The sequence below is a fragment of the Pseudonaja textilis genome, chromosome 8 (assembly GCF_049901715.1).
Source record: "Pseudonaja textilis isolate UNSWEBS1 chromosome 8, rPseTex1.2, whole genome shotgun sequence".
Lineage (NCBI taxonomy): Eukaryota > Metazoa > Chordata > Lepidosauria > Squamata > Elapidae > Pseudonaja > Pseudonaja textilis.
The window spans coordinates 51,431,198-51,449,768 of record NC_141997.1 but is presented as its reverse complement, the minus strand read 5'-3'; the positions used below and the strand labels follow the sequence as shown (position 1 = coordinate 51,449,768).

Genomic DNA, 18,571 nt, shown 5'->3' with positions numbered 1-18,571 from the left:
CCCCCAACCTCCTCACTGTCCGAGTGTGCCACCAGCTCCGGGCAGGCCGCCACACGCTTGCAGAGCAGAATTGCACAGTGGCAGATAAGAAAGCACTCCAGGGCGTTAACGTCATTGCCCAGAGAATCATGGGTTGTCCTCTCCCCTCTTGGGAAGAACTTCATATCTCCCTCTGCCTTAAGAAAGCTCAAAACATCCTCAAAGATCCATCTCACCCTGGGCAGCCTTTATTTGAACTATTACCATCTGGCAGACGGTACAGAATAATACAAACAAGGACAAACAGGCTGAAAAACAGCTTCTATCCCAGGGCAGGAACTGTATTGAATCCTACCGCAGAGTCCACTATTATTGCAATATCAGGGGTTTTCCAATAAATCATACAGAATGCAAAGGATGTGTGTTTGTATGTTATTTTTATAGTTTTCTTAATGTATCACGCGCACTGAAGATGGCATTTAATTTCATGGTACAAGGTGCAGTGACAATAAAGTAAAACAAATGAAGGTGAAAACAGACTGATTTATTGCTCAGGTACCCTATGCATAGAAATCCCTAAGATGTTTTTTTTTTTTCAGGAAGCAACTAGACTTTCTTTTTTCCTTTCGAAGACGTTTTGCTTCTCATCCAAGAAGCTTCTTCAGCTCTGATAGTTTAGCGGGGAATGGAAGGATTATCCTGTCCACTGAGCTGAGGAAGCTTCCTGGATGAGACGCGAAATGTCTTCAAATGGAAAAAAAACAAGTCCAGTTGCCTCTTGAAAAAAGCACCTTGGGGACAACCGTGACCTGGAGGACTGAGAATCTCTACAGACTTTTATGCATAGGAGTCTTCTCAACTAGTGGTTAGCACCTGCTTGGAGTTAGATAAGGATCAAGAGAATTCATGGGACGTCGGACTAATTTGGCTTGCGGCTACGTAGGGATTCTAGACTGAGCGCTCTTTTGACTCTGCCCCCGGGCTCTGCCACTCCATCTCCAATGGCTACTCAAAGTGTTATACCTACATGCTGTCAGCTTTGGAGGCCGTATTAGCACCAGGCCCTTCCACACTGACACATTCTTGAGCCTGGGAAAATGGCAGGGGGGCATTTCTTGGAGCGTATGGGGTTAGACACAATAGCATTCTTTTTCTAAGTCAAGGTCATGTTGTTTCTGCACCTGGTTGAGAGGACATCTCAAGCTGGGACAGAGGGGGATTGGGGCATGTGATGCAATGATGGATGCAGGGGCTGGATTTGTAATTTTTAACTTATTGGAGGGATTCTTGGAACTTTCAGATTCGGGATTTCCCAGACGTGCCAGTTTACTTACTCTAATAAAAGGAACCTTTGAGAAGATGTCTGTCTCGGAGTTATTGGTTGGAGTGGAGGTTTTCTGGAACACTGACACTTGCTTCTGGTTATAATGCAGGAGCATATAGGTATAACACTTATTTATATACTGCTTTACAGGGCTTTTACAACCCTCTCTAAGCAGTTTACAAAGTCAGCCTAATGCGCCCCCCACAATCTGGGTCCTCAGTTTACCCACCTCAGAAGGATGGAAGGCTGAGTCAACCTTGAGCCGGTCAGGATCGAACTGATGGCAGTGGGCAGAATTATCCTGAAAATTTGCATTCTAACCACTGGGAGGGAGGGAGGGAAGGAAGGAATTAATAGCACTTAGACTTAGATACCTCTTTTAAAGTGCTTTACAGCCCTCAACTTAATGCTAGAAGGCTGAGTCAACTTTGAACCGTCACAATTGAACTCCTGACAGTGGGCAGAATTATCCTACAATACTGAATTCTAACCACAAGGAAGGAAGGAAGGAAGGAAGGAAGGAGGGAGGAAGGAAGGAAGGGAAGGGAGGGAGGGGGAAGGGAAGGGAAGGGATGGGAAGGGAAGGAGGGAGGAAGGGAGGGAGGGAGGGGAGGAAGGAAGGAAGGAAGAAGGAAGGAAGGGAAGGAAGGAAGGAAGGACAATAGTATTAGCAATAGCACTTAGACCTATATACCGCTTTAGAGCTTTCACAGCCCTCTCTAAGCGGTTGACAGAGTTAGCCTGTTGCCCCCAACAATCTGGGTCCTCGTTTGACCGACCTCAGAAGGACGGAAGGCTGAGTCAACCTGGAGCCTGGTGAGATTTGAACTGCTGGCAGCCGGCAGTCAGTAGGAGTGGCTTGCAATACTGCATTCTAACCCCTGCGCCACCACGGCTCTTAAGTGAGTTTTGCCCCATTTTACAACCTCTTTCTTGCCAGAGTTGTTTAGGGAATCTCTGCAGTTGATAAAAGTTCACAACATGTTTGTTAAATGAATTTAGATTTCCCCGTTGACTTTGCTTGTCGGAAGGTCGACCGTCGATAAACACGAGCCAAAATACGATGCCAAAGCACCTGAATGTTGACCGCACGATCCCGGGAAAGCTGTAATGGTCATAGGTGTGAAAAAATGGCCATAAGTCCCTTTTGTTTTCTGTGCTGTTGTAACTTCGAATGGACACTAAGTCGAGGACTACCTGTGTTCTCTGCAGCATTTCTAAACCTTTGACTCGTCAAGGTATGTTGTTAAGCAGCGAAACATGTCAAGTTTTGATTGCACGTTAAATACCAGATTATACTGTAACTATTTGGGTGGGGGAAAAAAAAAACAAGGCACGATTTGTCCGGGGTGTCTGGTTAATATTGAAATATATTCCCAAAACGTAGATCTGGAGCAGCCTTAAGGGGAAAATAACGGGAAGCCAAAATTGCACCGTTGCATGGCAACCGGTGATGTACATATGGTGATTTTCACAGAACAAAAACTTGGTTTATATTTCAGGCATAAACAACCAAATAGGAAAGATAATAACTGGGACTCTCTCGCTCTCTCAACCAGCCAACTCTCTGGAAAAGAATGCCATTCCGGCCATTAAAAATATTAAAACTGCTCAATTCATCTTTTTTTTTTCGTTGCACACTGAGGAACCTGTCCCAGATTATAACCACCGTTATGAACACTGTTAGAATACAGAAAACAAATAAAAATTCAGTAACCGACAGGTCTGAAACGTTGAAAATCCAAACAGAAGAGAGGGAAAAATGCAGAATTCTTTACAGAAAAGATGTGTTATGAGCGGTGTACAGCTTGGGCGGCTTCAGTAACGTGGGGGAAATCCTCGCAAATCCCACCCAGCTTTCTTCTCTTCCTCACTAATCAAGTTACATGAAGGACTGGCGGCCCAAGTGATGTCTGATGATCCGGGACAGGGCACAAAGGCAACTGAGCCAGATAATAAGTAGAGGTCCATTTATTAGCTCCAACTTTGCTCCCAATGTCCTGGTTACCTTCCGGTCTGGAGAAAAACTATCCCAGGAAGCTGCAACAGCCTTTGGCTACAGATATTCCAATCCAAAATGGTGTAAACAGAAAACTTTAAACTATAAACCCAACAAAGCAAGATAAGGTAATAAATCCGGCAAAGCAAGATAAGGAGTTCCAGAAGTGAAGTAACACGGGAGTAAATCCAACCAGTTGGGAGGATGCCAGGGATTAAGATAACAGCAGCCAACATTAGATAAACTCAACGTTTATTCCCAACAAACACCCCTCCAACTGCCTCTCCTTTAAATTCCCTCCCCAGGTGTGCCTTGTGAAGGGAATCAGGGCCCTTTCCTCCCTCATAAGCCATGCAACTCAAATTGCTCCCTTCTCTGTTCCTCCCTGCGTGCCCTAGGATGAAGAGGGGGTGGGCCTTGGTATTCCTCTGAACCCCCTCTCCCTTGTTCTACCCCTTCCCTGCTCTGCCCAGCCAGACTTTGCCCTTCCCCAGTTTCCTCCACAGCCAACGGAGCCACATTCCCGCTCCCTGACAGCTGTTCATCTTCCTCCTCAGATTCAGACTCCGACAGGGCATGACAAGATGTTGTTTCATCATGCCCTTCCTGTGTGCAGAATTGTACAGCGGAGTCACCTTGGTGTTGTGATTTCAACTCCCCAGAGAAGGTAGACAAATCAACAATCCCACATAACTTGCTGAGAACGTCACACGGAACCCAAAGCCAGATTTGGTTTCCACCAGCCTAGTAAATGTCTGCCAAGCATTCCTCTCAGCTTCCTTGAACTCAGGCTGGGTTTTAGAGATGACAAGGTACGGAAGGAAGGAAGGAAGGAAGGAAGGAAGGGAGGGAGGGAGGGAGGGAGGGAGGGAGGGAGGGAGGAAGGAAGGAAGGAAGGAAGGAAGGAAGGAAGGAAGGAAGGAAGGAAGGAAGGAAGGAAGGAAGGAAGGATGGATCGGCAATATAAACTTGAGAACAGCTCAATAAATTATGTTTTCTAGCTGAATTATATCGGATGAACTCTAGTCAAGTTGAGATTTGCAACTTAAGGTATCTGGATAGCTTCAAACCAGAGTCCAAGAGCACCAGTTGAGTTAAGTGTGGGAAAAAGTACAGCTCTGAGTATGAAACCTTCTGCTTAAGAAGAACTAAACTCATGCCTAGAAATTTATAGACATTTTCAGGAGTAGGGGGGAGTGGAATACATTGGAGTAGGAATAGAAGAGAACAGAATAGAATAAGAACAGAATACGGATAGAATAAGGATAGGATAGGATCAGGGTAAGAAGGATAATGATAAGGAGAGGACCTTGGAGATCTTCTTATCCAACCCCCTGCTTAGGCAGTAAACCCTACACCACTTCAGACAAATGGTTATCCAATTTCTTCTGAAAAACTTCTAGTGTTGGAGCCCCAACAACTTCTGGAGGGAAACTTTTCCACTGATTAATTGTTCTGACTGTCAGGAAATTCCTCCTTAATTCAAGGTTGCTTCTCTTCTTTCAGGAGCTTTGGAGAATAGCTTGACTTCCTCTTCTTTGAGGCAGCCCCTGAGATATTGGAAGACTGCTATCATGTCATCCCCTGGTCCTTCCCTTCACTACACAAGCCAAGCTCAGTTCCTGCAACCTTTCTTTATATATTTTAGCCTCCAGTCCCCTAACCGTCTTTGTTGCTCTTCTCTGCACTCTTTCCAGAGTCTCAATCTCCTTTTTTTCCATCGTGGAGACCAAACCTGGATGCAGGATTCCAAGTGTGGCCTTAGCAAGGCCTTATAAAGTGGTATGAACACTTCGCGGGACCTTGATTCTATCCCTCTGTTAATGCAGCCTAGAACTGCGTTGGCATTTTTGGCACCTGCAGCACATGGTGATCGTCCACTAGGCTAGCTGGCTCTTTTACCTTTAACTCTGATCCTCCAGCATAAGGATGCGTGGAACCTGGTCGCGAGATCAAATTAACCCGAAGACAGCCAAGGGTATCTCCAAAGCAGAGGAGCGGGACTTCGATTCACTTACGGCATTACCTGCCATTTTGCAAGTTCAGGGGCTATGCCAGTGGGGGCTAACACTTTTTTGGGCTCCTGTGTCAAAAATTGTGTGCGCGCTTGCACGCTCGCATTCGTGTGCTAGCACCCAGAAGGCAATGCACGTCCCCCCGCGCTCCCTACGCATGCACACGTAATTCCCATCCACCCAACCTCGCCACCCCCTTACCTGCACTGAGCCTCACAGCTGATTTTCGGCTGGTTTGAGGCCTTTTTTGGCCTTCTGGAGGCTTCTGCAGGCTTTGCAGGCCGAAAACTAGCCCTGTTTCATCACTTCTGGTATTTTCCGAAAAACAGGAAGTGATGAAACGGGGCTAGTTTTCGGCCTGCAAAGCCTGAAGAAGCCTCCCTCAAGCCTTTGGGAGGCCGAAAAAGTCTTCAAACCAGCCAAAAATCCGCTGTGAGGCACGCACGTGTGCAGTGAAGTAAGTTTGCCTGCAGCTCGCATGCTGGCACAAAGGTCTCTGCATAGGACCTGTGGCACGTGTGCCATAGGTTCGCCATCACAGGGCTATGCCATCCATCCTGCTTACCTCCAGAGCTCTCAGTGAAGACGGTTAGGGTCTGCCCCCCCACGTTTTGCAAAAGGAAAGGGTGGTCTCTCGGCGCGCTGATGGAGGTCGCCTTCCCCCTGATATCGTTGATGTTGGCGAGATCTTCATTCAAGGTGAAAGAGACCTTGGGAGTAGAGAAACAGCGTTTAATATTTATCACCAAGGAAAAAAGGCTTGATGGGGGCTGGCAAGATTTGCTGCAAATATTTTTTTTAATTCCGCTTTTTAAAATTGTTTATAAAAGAAAAGAAAAAAGAAAATAGGAAATTAAGGGAAGGAAAGAGACTGGGAAAAGCGGGTGTGAAAGACAAGGGGGAAGAGAAAAGGAAAGAAAAGGGGGCATTGACTTTTAACTCTTCCTGCTGTCAGGGTTCCTGCGATTGCCCTCATTAAATCATGAGCCTCCAGCCAAGCATCAAAAGAACCCAAAAGATTTATTAGGAGCAACATGTTGGCATTGACCCATATGAAGCCAACTCTGCCACACACACTTCAGGGTCACCTGTGACCCTGTTTTCCCCCTCGGGTACGTCATAAATCAGATTCTCCAACCCGAAGCACGTTCACAGGCTGGGTGTCATCAATCACATTCTCCAATGAAGGATTTTTGTGGGTAGAAGTTCCGGTAGTCTAGGCTACAATCGTTGTAAGATAAAGGGTGGAATGTACTTCTGGTTTTAATTGCCTTAGGGGCCTAAGCACAGACAGCTCATTTTCCCATGGGAAGAAGAATCACCTAGCCAAAACAACTCTATCTCCACTCCTCCCCCCTGAAGGACTGTGGCAAGCCTGAAACCCTTCCCCCCATGACCGCCACAAAGAAAGTAAGAAAAAGAATATACACTAAGTCTAAATAAAATGGCTACACAGATGTCAATTTCGGGCTTCACAGTACGGCTCCTTCAGGTTTTTCCCCCCTCATGCTTATGGCAACTCGAAAAAAGGAATGCTTTACGAGTTGACACCTAACACAGTACAAGGGTAAATACACTCCAACCCCAACGTTTGGCTTTTACACATTAATATATCACTAGCCATTTCTAGAACACCAAATCTTTCTAATCACCAAAACCAAAGTCAAAGTTTTCATTTTTTTTTTCTTCACAAGCACACATTCCAGAAGTGATACCCAAATAAGAACCTATTTTCCTTTTTAAATAAAGTGTTCAAGTTAACCATTCCTGCTTTATCTTCCTTGCTATGGAAATAGCAAAATGCATTTACAAAATGCATTGTGTTCTTTCAAATTCTTTGGCCTTACTGAAGGAGAGGGAAACCATTACTCACTTTCTTTCTTTCTTTCTCTTCTTTCTTTCTTTCTTTCTTTCTTTCTTTCTTTCTTTCTTTCTTTCTTTCTTTCTTCTTTCTTTTCTCTCTCTCTCTCTCTCTCTCTCTCTCTCTCTCTCTCTCTCTTTCTTTCTTTCTGCCTTTCTTCCACCCTCCCCTTTCCCTCAAAGCACTAAACTTTTTAAAAACCCACAAACAAAAACACACTTTTTAAAAAAATCAAAATACATCTGATTCTTTGCCCTTACCATGCAAGCTTTAAAGTTCAATATTGCATTAATGCAATACTATATTAAAGTTTTAATATTGCAGGGGCTGGAAAGATTTGAAGGTAGGCTGGAGTCCATTTTGGTCATTTTCCAACAGAGTCTGAATCTTAACAGCATTTCCTCAAATCAACCCACGGGTGCAAACAAATTAGGGTTTTTTTTAAACATTTTTTAAAATACAGGTAGTCCTTGACTTAGAACTATTCCTCTAATGGCGCTGAAAAAAGTGACTCGGTGACCGTTTTTCACTCTCACGGCCGTTGTAGCATCCCTTTGGTCACGCAATCCAAATCTGGGCACTTGGCAAGTGACTCGTACTTACAACGGTTGCAGCGTCCCGGGGTCAGGTGATCCCCTGTTGAGACCCTCCTGACAAGCCAAGTCAACAGGGAAGCCATTCACTTAATAGCCGGGCTACTAATTTATCAACTGTGGTGATTCACTTAACGATGGTGGAAAGGAAATTCGCAAAAAGGGGCAAAATTGACTTAATGACTGTCTTGCTTAGCCACATAACCTTTGGGCTCAATGGTGGCCATAAGGCGAGGACTACCTGCGCTATCTTCTCTAAAATATCTTTGGACGAGAGCACGAACTACTATTGAAGGGATAATCCATAGCTTTGTCTAATCATAGCTACGAGCCTCGGTGGGGCAGGGTTTAGAGTACTGTACTGCAGGCCACTTCTGCTGACTATCGGCTGTTCGAATCCCACCAGGCTCAAGGTCGACTCAGCCTTCCATCCTTCCGAGGTGGGTAAAAGAGGAGCCAGATTGTTGGGGGCCAGAGGCTGACCCTATAGCCGCATAGAGAGGGGTGCAAAGCACTGTAAAGCGGTATATAAGTCTAAATGCTATTGATACCTACCTTCCTTCCCTCCCTCCCTCCCTCCCTCCTTCCTTCCTTTCTTTCCCTTCCTTTCCCTCCCTCCCTTTTCCTTTCCTTTCCTCTCCTCTCCCTTCCCTTCCCTTTCTTTTCTTTTCCTTCCTTTCCTTCCTTCCTTCTCTCCCAGGGATTAGAGTGCAGTGCTGCAGGCTGCTTCTGCTGACTGCTGGCTGCCTGCAATTTGACAGTTCAACTCTCACCCGGCTCCAGGTTGACTCAGCCTTCCGTCCTTCCGAGGTGGGTAAAACGAGGACCCAGATTGTCGGGGGGCAAGAGGCTGACTCTGTAAACCGCTTAGAGAGGGACTGTGAAGCCCTGCGAAGCGGCATATAAGTCTAAGGGCTATTGCTATACCAATAATAATGGCAAAAGCAGAGAAAGTGAAAACTAGAAATCCTGTGATATGGCTCCAATTTTCAAGTGACCTTCTTTGAGGCATGAGGTCTTTATTGCTCTTTTCGGCCTTCCAGATTTAATGGGAATGCAACGCCCTTTTCTGTCGGTTAAACCAGCCTGGCCAGCGACTCCCAATTTTCAATCCCAGTTGGATCCTCTCATCATACCCTGCCCTAATTTTATGACAACATTTTGGACAAAGTGTTGTCCGTTCTTTATACCCCGGGAAGAGAAGCACTGTAAAATGGTATGTAAGTGGAAGTGCAATTGCTATTGCTATGTCATGTCCGGCCGGAAGGGAGACATGAAGCAAAATAGGACTGGAAGGGAGCTTAGAGGTCTTCTAGTCCAGCCCCCTGCTCAAGCAGGAGACCCTAGATCATTTCAGGCAAATGGCTCTCCAGTTTCTTCTTAAAAACCTCCAGTGATGGAGCAGCCACAACTTCTGGAGGCAAGCAGTCCAACTGGTTAACTGTCCTCATTCCAGGTTGCTTCTCTCCTGGGTTAGTTTCCATCCATTGTTTCTTGTCCTGCCTTCTGGTGCAAATAAGTTGACCCCTCTCCTCTTTGGGGCAGCCCCTCAAATACTGGAATACTCCTATCATCCTTCTTTCCTCCAACCCAGTTCCTCCAACCGTCCGTCGTATGTTTCAGGCTCCAGGCTTTTAATCATCCTACTTCCCCTTCTTGACATGACTGGAATTTCATGTCAAACGCCTCCCCCTCCAAAAATACAACCCTTTATTATTAGTGGCTAAAGAGCCACCTCCAAAGCCCCTCAAAAAATGCATGTGATATATATTTAATATATCATTACCCCGTTGTTGCCTCGGAAAAGTGCCGAATTTTGATTGCCCCGTAATTCATTCTGGTGCATTTCATTCACGGCAGCTCAGAGAGGCCCTGCTGTGTCAGAGTTAATATGTATGGAAATTCAGTTTTTCTCTGTCTCTGCGTGATCATTTGGTCTCTCACCCTATTAGCCTTTAAAGCCCCCTTCTGAAGTAAAGCTTGGCTTGAAAATTACTCCCTTGTTTTTGTTTTTTGGCTTAGCTCTTCCTTTCCTTCCACTTCCCACTCCAGGAAAAAAAACAAAAACAGAGGACTGAAATGAAGAAACCATCGTTTTATGCTGTTTACTATTTTGCAAAATCTATTTCTACCCCACCCCCTTCCTTGGGATACGGTGAGTAATCAAATTACAACGTCCAACAAGATAGCGCAGGATAACTCAATTGTTATTCTAAAATATCGACTTCCTTCGTAAAGGAAGCATCTGTTCATTTGTTGTTGTTTTTTTGCATCCAACGTTTAGCAAATTGCCTTTCATCTTTTTGTTTTTTTTAACTTTGCGCATTTTAGGGATGCTCTGGGTTCAAAACACGACAAATCTAGGATGGGATCGGATTTATACGAGAGACCGCTAAGAAGCGAAGCAAAAACAAGTCAAGTTCTAAGAAGAAAGCCTGGAATGATTTAAATAAGTAACAGCATAACAAGAGCTGGAAGGGACCTCCAAGGTCTTCCAGTCCAACCCCCTGCCCAAGCAGGAGACCCTAGACCAGGGGTCCCCAAACTTGGCAACTTTAAGGCTGGTGGACTTCCACTCCCAGAATTCCTCAGCCAGCTTGTGGACTTCAACTCCCAGAATTCCTCAGCCAGCTGGCTGAGGAATTCTGGGAGTTGAAGTCCACAAGTCTTAAAGTTGCCACGGTTGGACACCCCTGCCCTAGACCATTTCAGACAACTTCAGTACTGATTTGAGAGAACTCTATTTCAAAATACAGGCATGCATAAGGATAGTCATTAATCTATTACTTACTTCTGTTCTTCCTTGATTTCTGTAAAAGAAACAAAAAATATTATTTTTAGGGCTAATTTTTTCTAGTGACGACAACACAAGCAACACATTCCCAAAAGATGTTTAAATTTCTATGCAGTTTGATGCTATTTTTATGGGCGGGCCGGCTATTTCGGCTGCAAAGAGATACCCCCCTCTTCATGTTATTGTGGTATTCTTGGCTAAGTGGTGAAGCAAAACAGATGCCTTATATTTTGCAGCTGGTTAACTATCATTTCAAGCCTTAAAATTCCGGTGCTCCTCTCCCCAAAGTTAGTTTCCTTTATTGTCCTTGCACCTCGTACAACGAAATGAAATGCCATCTTCAGTGTACATTATACATAAAAAATAAAATAAAACAAAAATATACATCCTTTGCATTCTATATTCAAAAAAAAAATATGAATGGAAAACCCCTGATATTGCATGAATATTGCACTATGCAGTAGAATTCAATAGGGTTCCTGCCCTGGGATAGAAGCTGTTTTTCAGCCAATTTGTCCTTGTTTTTATTGCCCTGTACCGTCTGCCAGTTGGTAATAGTTCAAAAACAAAAAAGGGCGCCCAGGATGAAATGGATCTTTGAGAATGTTTGGAACTTTCTTAAAGCTCTTCCAAAGAGGGGAGAGAGTAATGGGATAGAAGCTGTTTTTCAGCCTATTTGTCATTGTTTTTATTATTCTGCACCATCTGCCAGATGGTAATAGTTCAAAAAAAGGGGGTTCCCAGGATGAAATGGATCTTTGAGGATGTTTTGAACTTTCTTAAGGCAGCAGGAGCTATAAAACTCTTCCAAAGAGGGGAGAGGGCAACCCATGATCTTCTGGGCAATGACGTTCACCCTCTGGAGCGCTGTCCTATCTGCCACTGTGCAATTGGCAAACCTTACAAAGATGTAGTAAGTTAAGATACTCTCTCTGATGCAGAGGTAGAAGGTCACCAGCAGTTTTCCATTCAGCTGTTGTTTCCTGAGAAATGTCAGGCCGTAGAATCCCCGCTGGGCCCTTAGAGGCTAGCCACTTTCTGCAATATGTAAAATATAAGCGCTCTTACTTGGCAATTCTTAGTTTTCCTACTTCGCCTCTTCCTAAAGCTTTATCCCATTGCTGAGACAGGTATTTTGGAACCTAAAAGGAATGGAGAGGGGGGGAAAAACAATCAAGAAAGATCTGCAACAAATAGCAACACACGGGGAAGAAAGCAGCCCCCCAAGGTGGGTGGAATCAATGAACATGCTGCTTTCAACATACATACAGTAATAACAAAGTTCCACGTTTTTACTCTAGCTTTCCATTAGGCCCAAAAGGAAAAGTTCTGGTTTCATTTTTATCTCCATTTCTCAAAAAACTTTCTGTATTAAATTGTGAATCATGCTCCAAATTTTTTTTTTTTTGCTTTATCGCATGTCCACCACAGATGATAAAAACTCAATTCATAATATTCTGATAATATTTCCAACACGTTTCTTTCCTCTGCTTAGCTTCCTGCCCTGGAGAAAGTCAATAAAATGCTACAAGGTGCTATATTTTTTTTTTTTAAGAAAAATCAGATTTCTAGTGGTATCCTGCCAGTGCAGGCAAGAGTTCAGACAGCAGCAATGAAATAATAATAGGCTTATTTATCGCTAAACACTCTGGCCTTTTTTCTCCAGCAAGTTTATAAAGCACACTGTCTTCATTGGAGCAAATCAAGCAGAATATTTGGCTCCTGTATTAGGTTAACATTGATTTCTGCTCTTGCTTGCAAGGCAGTATTACTGTCTCTTCTCTTGCACTAGGAATGTTTGTAACAAAAGGCTTAGGCTTCTATCACAAGTCATGGAAGAAAAATGGAATTCATAACACCACCAATCCAATCCTCTGGCTGGATCACTCAAGATTCCCCCCACCCAAACAAAAACAAAAAAACAGCATGTTGCTCTATTCAACTTACAAAGGTTCGTTTAGTGAATGTTTGAAGTTACAGTGCACCGAAAAAAGTGACTTATGACTGTTTCTCACAGTTAAATGAACACCTAATATCAAAAACGTCATCAAAAAGGCCCAACAAAGAATGTTCTTTCTGCGCCAACTCAGAAAGCTCAAACTGCCCAAGGAGCTGCTGATCCAGTTCTACCGAGGAAGGATGGAGTCTGTCACCTGCACCTCTATGACTGTCTGGTTTGGGTCTGCAACCCAACAGGACAGACACGGACTTCAGAGGGTAATTAGGACTGCAGAACAAACAATTACTACTAACCTGCCTTCCATGGAGGAGGACGTGTATCCTGCAACCTGAGTCAAAAAGAGGGCCGTGAAAATATCTAGGGACCCCTCACATCCCGGACATAAACTGTTTCAACTCCTTCCCTCAAAACCACCATATAGAGCACTGCACACCAGAACAACCAGACACAAGGACAGTTTTTTCCCCAAAGCCATCACTCTACTAAACAAATAATTCCCTCAACACTGTTCAACTATTTACAAAGTCTGTACTTCTATTACTATTAATCTTCTCATCACTCCTTATTGCCCATCCCCTCCCACTTGTGACTGTAGGACTGTAACCTTGTTGCTTGTATCCTAACGATTTTTTATATTGACTGTTCCCTAGCGTGATTGGATTGCTTATTGTACCCTATGACTGTCATTGTGTGGTACCTGATGATTCTTGACTCTTGATGAATGTATCTTTTCTTTTATGTACACCAAGAGCATTTGCACCAAAGACAAAGTCCTTGTGTGTCCAATCACACTCGGCCAATAAAGAATTCTACCTTATCACCATTGCTGCATTCCCCATGATCACATGTTCCAAATTCAGGTGCGCGGCAACTGACCTCACATGTATGATGGTTGTCCTGGGGTCATGTGATTCTCTTTTGCAACCCCCTGACAAGCTAAGTCAAAGGGGAAGTTAGATTCCTGTAATTACTGTTAACTGCTATGATCCACTTAACAATGGGGGCAAGATAGGTCGTAAAAGGAGGCAAAGCTCACTTAACAACTATCTTGCTTAGCAGTGCAAATCTTGGGGTCAATTGTGGTTGTAAGACAAGGACTACCTGTAGAGTAATAATAACAAAAGGAAGATTTTCCCCTCCTCCCCAGATTTTGGAGGAGACAAAGAATGAAAGCACCGACTAGAAAAAGCTTCTGCTATGAGGAGAAGAAATTCCTCTCCTATAAGGAGAGGAAATTCTTGGTTGTTAAAGCAAGGAGAAACAAATAATCTTTGTTTTTTCTACCCAGCTGTACAATAGTTTAGTCCAGTGGTCACCAACTGGTGGCCAGGGACCACTGGTGAGCCGCAAGAAATTTTGGTGGGCCGCAAAGAAATGTCACTCCCAAAACAATTAATCCCGGCTGCGCGGGAACACAAGGCTGCACCGCCCACATGGCCCGCGGGAAACCTCCCCGCCCGCTCACTCCTTACCTGGCAAACTTGCCTGCTAATTGCTATTTTTCCTTTTTCCAACCATCAGGTGTTCTGCTGTGCCCGGAGATTTAGATTAGCTAGGAAGCAGGAAATAGTTGCATTTCTTGCTTTCTAGCTAGTCTTTAGATCTTCGGCTCTGCTTTTAAGCTTTTAAGCAGAGCCGAACCTTCCTTAGGACTGAAGCTTCTATTATTCAGTTGCAGTCCCAGGTAGCCGATGGCAGAAATACTCAGATCACTAAGTGAATCTGTGATTCTGTGAGCAACTCAATCTGCCTGCCTGCTTCGCCTGATTTTGTTTAAAAGTTGCTCTTTAATTTAGCAACTTTAATAAAAAAAATCAATATTTACATACATGGTGTGTTGAGAGTTAATTTTGTGAGTTTGCTTGCTAGCAAATTTTATGTGACAGACTCAGCTAGCCGATGGCAGAAAGATAGATCTCTAAGTGAATCTGTGATTCTGTGAGCAACTGAATCTGCCTGCTTGCTTTGCCTGATTTTAGGTAAAAGTTGCTCTTGTTTTATAGAAAAATTCAATATTTACTTCAATATTTATAATATTTACCTACAAGCCATGCCCGGCCAGTCACATGACCACCAAGCCACACCCACAAATTAGGCCATGCCCAAGAACCACCTGTCTCTTTCTGTTTGTGTGTGTGTGTGTGTGTGGAGAGAGAGAGAGAGAGAGGAGGAGAGGAGGAGAGAGGGGAGAGAGAGAGGCTAGATCAGATCTCTCTCTCTCTCTCTCTCTCTCTCTCCCAACGTCAGCAAGCCACCGTCAGTCAAAATTCATATTAGTGGTCCCCAGGATTTAAAATTATGACTTTGGTGGTCCCTGAGGTCCAAAAGGTTGGCGACCCCTGGTTTAGTAGCTCCTTTGTTGTAGAATTTCAAACTGAATTGTACCAAGCAGAACGTTATAAAACTGTCACCGTACGATTCATCTGCATGGAGCTCTTCCTTCTGAGGGAGCCCTGAACGATATTATGCAAAGGAAAACCAATAAAACAACCCATCAAACAAACCAGCAACTGGAAGCAAACAAAAGGAGACAAAGAAATCTGAGGAATCTTCAGAGCAATTTGCTGGAAAGGCAGGTTAGAACAGAATAACAGAGCTGGAGAGGTCCTTTGGGAAATAAGTTAAGCTCCATACTATACAAAGATTAAAACCGAATCCACAATTAACACGGTTGAATAAAATCAATACACAAGCCACGCCGTAATATACTCACGCGAAAACCGGTTTCAGGAATAGGGTGTGTGTGGCTAGTCTGAGGAAAAGAGGGGGCCAGGGGGGTGACATGAGAGCAGGGGCAGGATATTTGAGGGGCTGCCCCAAAGAAGAGGGAGTCAAGTCATTCCCCAAAGCATCTGAAGGCAGGACGAGAAGCCATGGGTGGAAAGTAATGGAGAGGTTGGGTCCCCGTTTGTCTAAAATGCTGTAGGGTCTCCTGCTTGAGGAGGGGGTTGGTCTAGAGGACCTCTAAGGTCCCTTCCAACTCTGTTGTTCTGTTAATGAAAAGAAGGACTAGAGGTGATATAATAGCAATCCTTCCACTGAGGACCTGAATACTGCATGAGTCAAAAACAGGGCTGTGAAGATATTTACAGACCCCTCACGTCCCGGACATAAACTGTTTCAACTCCTTCCCTCAAAACGACGCCACAGAGCCCTGCACACCAGAACAACTAGACACAAGGGGAGTTTTCCCCTGAATGCCATCACTCTGCAAAACACATAATTCCCTCCAGGCTGTCTAACTATTTACAAAGTCTGCATTACTAATGCAGACTGCATTACTAATACTGACAGCATTTGCATCAAAGACGAATTCCTTGTGTGTCCAATCACACTTGGCCAATAAACGATTCTATTATTATTATTATTAATCGAGCAGTCTTCCAGTATTTGAGGGGGCTGTCACAGAGAAGAGGGGGAGTCAACCTCTAACTCCAAATCACCTGAAGGCAGGACGAGAAGCAACCTAGAACTAAGGAGAAATTTGCCACCCAGAAGTTGTGGATGCTCCAACATTGGAAGTTTTCAAAAAGAGGCTGGATAACCTCTAAGGTCTGAAATGGTTTAAGGTCTTCTGCTTGAGGAGGGGGTTAGGCTAGAAGACCTCCAAGGTCCCTTCCAACTCTGTTATTCTGTTCTACATGCCTGGGGTTGGAAAAATAAAACCAAATTTTCCTCAATCACTAACACAACCATCGAAGGGAGGGTTTAACCTTTTCATCTCAATATCCGTGAGAACGTCCAGGTCTCGAATGCCTCACCAGGAGGGTAAGTAAGAGTCATCTGGAAGGCCAGAGGAAAGCTGGCCGTCACAAAGAGAAGGCACGATTCTCAAGGGCCACTAAGAGGACCTGAAAAGAGTTTGGAGGAGGCCAACTCTAGTGGTTGTAACAGAACAAGAGCTCCAAAGAATAACCTTGCTAGCTGAATCGTCTGGATCAACTTCAAGACTTTATGCAGCAAGATCAAGTCAGTCTTCAAAATGATTGCCAACAGCGGATGACTTAAGGTCAACCACCTTGGTCTAGGAAGCAGAACAAGTGGCGTGTCCAGCTAATAAAGGAGAACATTTGTAGCTCAGGGTTGAAAGGAGGGATGCTCTTAGTGCTCTGTGAGCTTGCAAGACATTCCATTACCCAACTAGGTAACATCATCAGTGCTAGGACAGTGCTAGCAGTGATGAGATCTAGCTGGGCAATAAATCGTCCTCTTTTAATGACTCCATAATCCCTTGTGGAGCGGAGTCAGGGTGTGATGACCCAGGGTGAGATACAAAAGCAACAAAGTCACAAAAACAGGTGAATTCCCTTTAATTCCTTCAACTTGGCTTCAGAGGTCCAATTATCATTGACCTGGAGAAAAAACTCCCCCACATACAGTTGTGAAAAGGAAGAAATGCCATTCAAACTCAAAATACATATAAATTATAGATAGAAAAGACAACACAAACCACACTGAAGCAATTAATGAGACAAGGCAGGATAAGGGCTTGAAGATGTCCACAGATATCGAAATACACACACTGGGAAGGACGCCAGAACTCAGATAAGAACTGTAAGACTAGAATTATTTCCATGCTTTGCTTCCAGCACTGGCCCATGAGCCGTTTGTCCTTTTAAAAAGTCTTCACAGCTATAGCTCATGAAGGGGATCAGGGCCCTTTCCTCCCCCATAGACCATGCCATTCACATTTCTCCCTTATCCGCTCCTCCCTGTGTGCCCTCGGATGAAGAGGGGATGGTCCTGGGTCTTCCTCTGAATGGCCAGCCGGTCTGTGCCCTTCCCCAGTTTCCTCCACAGCCACCGGAGCCACACTCTCACTCCCTGTCACAGGGCAACTGGATGGAGCTAAGTGTTTACTGGCCGGATGCCTTTCCTGTTGCCATAGCTGGGTAATGAAATGTCTGCAAGAAAACAATCAAGCTCAGAGAGCACCAAGAAAACCCGCCAAGAAAATGAGGCCTGTTAGGTCCAAAACAACCCGGAAGTTTCTGAAGGAAAGTGGTGTTTGAAACTGCAACTGCTGAAAATTAATGTGCAATTCCTCAGCCTTGCAGTCAGGAATCACACATACTATAACGGTCTTAAAATAGGATTAAAGCATATGGGGAAAAATTCTGAAGAAATCCTAAGTCCATATCTTTTATCGTCGTAAAAAAATAATCCTGGGAGAAGGAAAAATCTTAATTCTGTCCACATGAGTTACACATCCTTCCCAGTGTTGAATCCCAAACAACCACTTACTCAATTTGTATCTCTTGCTCCAGAAACCTCAAACATTTCAATGTGATATTTAGTGGCCAAAATGTTGCTTTTCCCCCCATTTTATTTACACCTTTGTTTTCCTGCAAACCAAATAATGATACTTCTGTTTGAGGCCTGTCTGCTTGTGTTTTTTCTCTTTTGTGGACTACTCTAAAGAAAAATACAGTAACAAATACAAGAGGAAACATTGAAAAAAGATTTGTGGGTGGGTGGTGTAAACAAATAAAGGATTTAAAATATGGAGTCAGTTTTCTAGAATATTATTAATTTGTTATAAATACTTAATACTTAAATATTTGCTCATTATACTGATTAGTACATACAATTGTGAATATTAGTGCATACATTACATTACCATAAACCTAATAATGAAGAACTGTAGCCAATGATTTATAAATCAAATGAAATCCAACCATTCTGATTTAGATATAAAAGTGAAATGAAGATTCTACATGCTTCACCTGTAGCTGTCCCAGGTGAAGAAGTCTCATTTCAGAAAAGACTTTTTCCTCATCTGAAAAAGAGCTATGCAATTTCAGATTTCAATCTCCTCCAGTTATTAGAGATGCTACCTAATTAAGCTTAATTGGAGTTAGTGAACCACCAAAAGACCATTTTCTCCAGCTTTAATGTTCAGCTCAGACCAGAACATTTATGCCATTTCTTCTGTACGGTTTGTTCTCCGGTTCTGCTTGATGAAAATTGCTAGAAATTTAGACTGGTTATATATTTGTACAATGAAAAGAAAAACCCAAACCCCAAAGTATATTCATAATAAGAA

At 43.8% G+C, this 18,571-nt stretch overlaps 1 protein-coding gene across 2 annotated transcripts in view; it reads right to left on the bottom strand.

Moving 5' to 3' along the window:
- The window catches only part of GTF2F2 (general transcription factor IIF subunit 2), a 71,011-nt gene that overhangs the window by 50,793 nt on the left and 1,647 nt on the right, over positions 1-18,571 (bottom strand). For both annotated transcript variants that reach the window (XM_026705360.2, XM_026705361.2), the window contains exons 2-4: positions 11,634-11,707; positions 10,563-10,581; positions 5,883-6,027 (exon numbers count right to left, since the gene is read on the bottom strand). In XM_026705360.2, the coding sequence (XP_026561145.2) occupies positions 5,883-6,027; positions 10,563-10,581; positions 11,634-11,707 (238 nt within the window). The remainder of the gene's footprint in view (positions 1-5,882; positions 6,028-10,562; positions 10,582-11,633; positions 11,708-18,571) is intronic.